The sequence below is a fragment of the Octopus bimaculoides genome, chromosome 25, assembly GCF_001194135.2.
Source record: "Octopus bimaculoides isolate UCB-OBI-ISO-001 chromosome 25, ASM119413v2, whole genome shotgun sequence".
NCBI lineage: Eukaryota > Metazoa > Mollusca > Cephalopoda > Octopoda > Octopodidae > Octopus > Octopus bimaculoides.
The window spans coordinates 12,960,736-12,963,630 of NC_069005.1; the positions used below are offsets into that span (position 1 = coordinate 12,960,736).

Sequence of the window (2,895 nt, forward strand, 5' to 3'; positions counted from 1 at the left end):
ATATATACAAGCACGATGGACTCCTTTCAGTTTCAGTGTACTAAATTCACTCACAGGGCTTTTGATGGTGTGGAACTATAGTAGAAGAGACTTGCCCAAGGTACCATGCAGAACTGAACCTGAAATCACATCATTGGGAAGTGAACATTGTAACCATAAAACATCCGCGCACACACAATATCTATCCAGTGAAACTGCTTGGTTACCAGCCACAAGGTAGCTGCTCCAAATTGTAGGACATCGATTGTGGTGTATCCTTGAACAAGGTTCATAACTTCTACTTGCTATAGTATACCTGCCAAACTAAACATCCTCAAACTGCAGTGCTATTGTTTATCATTGTTCGTCTGCCTTCCATGCTGGCATGGGTTGGATGGTTGGAAGGCCTCCTACTAGTTGGTCCAGCTTGAAGAATCTATTTTTCCATTCTTTCTTGCAACATTCTAATCACACATTTGTAGAACCAGAGCTTTGACCTTTCAATGTGGAGAAGTAGTGTCCCCGTTTTTAGAGTGAGCCTAAACATTGCCTTTAAGGATCCCCTTTTCTTCTCCAGTGTGCAAACCCCAGGCAGAGCAAGACAAGCAGTAAAAGGGGCACATCAAAGTATCTATTTAACCTCTACATCAGACACTTGTTCTAAATACTTGCAACAGAGTAAACTCCCTAAACCTTTATCTATCTTTATAAAGTAGTCATAAGTTAAGCTAACCCCATAGTGAATATCCTAATCAGGCAACCAACCACAATGTTGGTGGTTGCACTAGTAACCCCAAAACAAAGTGGTGTTATTAACCCAAATGTCTGATTAAGTCTACTATTCCAAAAATTTAAAGAATGCAGCATTAAAAAGCTAACAAGAAATAAAGAGGCAGTTAGAATTTCAAAAGCCAAAATGATATTTTCAGGGACTTATTTGAAGCAAGACAGACTGGCAGAGTCTTACCATGTCTGATAAGTTCACCAGCAGCAATTCACTGTTTTTTTTCAATAAGATAGTCTTTGACTATTAATGGTGAGATACTATGGACATATTTTCTCGGTAAACTTTCCTCATGGTGAAGTTACTGTAACCAAGTCTTACATAACTGTTTCTGATTTAAACACAAGGCCAGCAATGTTGAGGGAAGGAAGTTAGTTGATTATATTGATCCAGTACTTGACTGATATCTGATGCATTAATTTATCGACCCTGGAAAGATTAAAGGCCAAGTTGGCCTTGTCAAGATTTGAACTCTGAACACAAAGAACCATAACTAAATGTCACAAGGCATTTCATCCAATGCTCTGATAATTCTGCCAATCACAAATATTCATCTTAAATAGTAATTTCCATCATTTCTGCTCAATGTACCTTCATCATCAACATCATCATCCTTTAACGTCCATTTCCCATGCTGGCATGGGTCAAACGGTTTGACCAGAGCTGACAGGCCAGATGACTGCACCAGACTTCACTGTCTGTTTTGGCATTATTTTGGGGCAGGACGCCTTTCCTAACCCTAGACCCTTCCTAACACCACTTCTACTTACTTTGTGAATAAAATTTGGAAGACAGAAACTGTATGGAAGCCAATTACGTGTGTGTGTGTGTGTGTGTGTGTGTGTGCATGTGTGTGTTTATTTCCGTGTGCCTTCACACTAGCACCCCTTCAGCAGTGGTGATCTTCTCATCTACCGTAAATAAACACGCTGAAGTACTTCAACATGTAAAGCCACACAATGAAAAGTACCTTACTTCATTACTTGGGAAACAAGACAGGGTCACCATGTCTGGAAGGGCATCCAGCCATAAAATACTGCCTTGAAAGAAGCTTCATCCCACCCATGCCACCACAGAAAATGCAGACATCAAGACAATGATGATAATGATGATGATGATGGGGATGATGATGACTATGGTGGCGATGATGTTAATGATGATTATGGTGATGGTGGTGATGGTGTTGGTGGTGTTGGTGGTGGTGGTGGTGTTGGTGGTGATAGTGGTGATGATTATGATAATGATGATGACTACGATGACGAGTACGGTGGTGTTGATGATTATGATGATGATGACAATAACATTTCAAGGTTTTCCTGTATTTGTTTTTTATTTTTTCACAAATGAATTTCTTCCCCAATTTATTCTGTTTAATTAGTGTAAATTAATTACCTGTAGATGTTTGTAAATGAATTTTCTTTGTGATGACAAGCTTGGATGAGGATGAATCCTTCGAAGACAAACACTTGGTCGGAAGAACATCCTTGCTCTTGCCGGTACCAGCCTTACTGAGGTCTTTGGCTTTACTGTTATTGCTACCAAGCGATTTCCTTTCAGCATCCACATCACATTCCATCTTCTTCTCATTGTCATCATCATCATCATCATCATCATCTTCTTCTTCTTCTTCTACATCGGCATCCGATACCTTTTCAAGATTTTCTGGTAACTGTCAAATAAAAGAAAAAAAAAATATATACATATACACTTGGGCTACAACCTTCCACCCACAATCCTGGGCCCCTCTGCTACCAGTCATAATCTACCCACTTCGTATCGTTAAGGCCCATCCTTCACACCTCATCATCAGTAGTAACTGTCAAATTTTAAAGATTATGTGGTAAGAAGCTTGCTTCCCAACCACATGGTTCTGAGTTCAGTCCCACTGTACAGCACCTTGGGCAAGTGTCTTCTACTATAGCCTCAGGCCAACCAAAGCCAGGTGAGTAAATTTGGAAGTTGGAAACTGAAAGAAGCCTGTCATATATACGTGTGTGTATGTGTGTGTGTGTGTGTGTGTGTGTGTGTTTGTCTCCCATCACCACTTGACAACCAGTGTTGATGTGTTTACATTCCCTTAACTTAGTAGTTCAGCAAAAGGGACCAACAGAATAAGTACCAGGGTTAAAAAA

At 40.0% G+C, this 2,895-nt stretch overlaps 1 protein-coding gene across 1 annotated transcript in view; it reads right to left on the reverse strand.

The window, feature by feature from the left end:
- Window positions 1-2,895, reverse strand: part of LOC106872860 (uncharacterized) — a 21,762-nt gene that overhangs the window by 17,070 nt on the left and 1,797 nt on the right. The window contains exon 2 of the mRNA XM_052976718.1: window positions 2,156-2,432. Within this exon, the coding sequence (XP_052832678.1) occupies window positions 2,156-2,339 (184 nt within the window). The 5' untranslated portion in view covers window positions 2,340-2,432. The remainder of the gene's footprint in view (window positions 1-2,155; window positions 2,433-2,895) is intronic.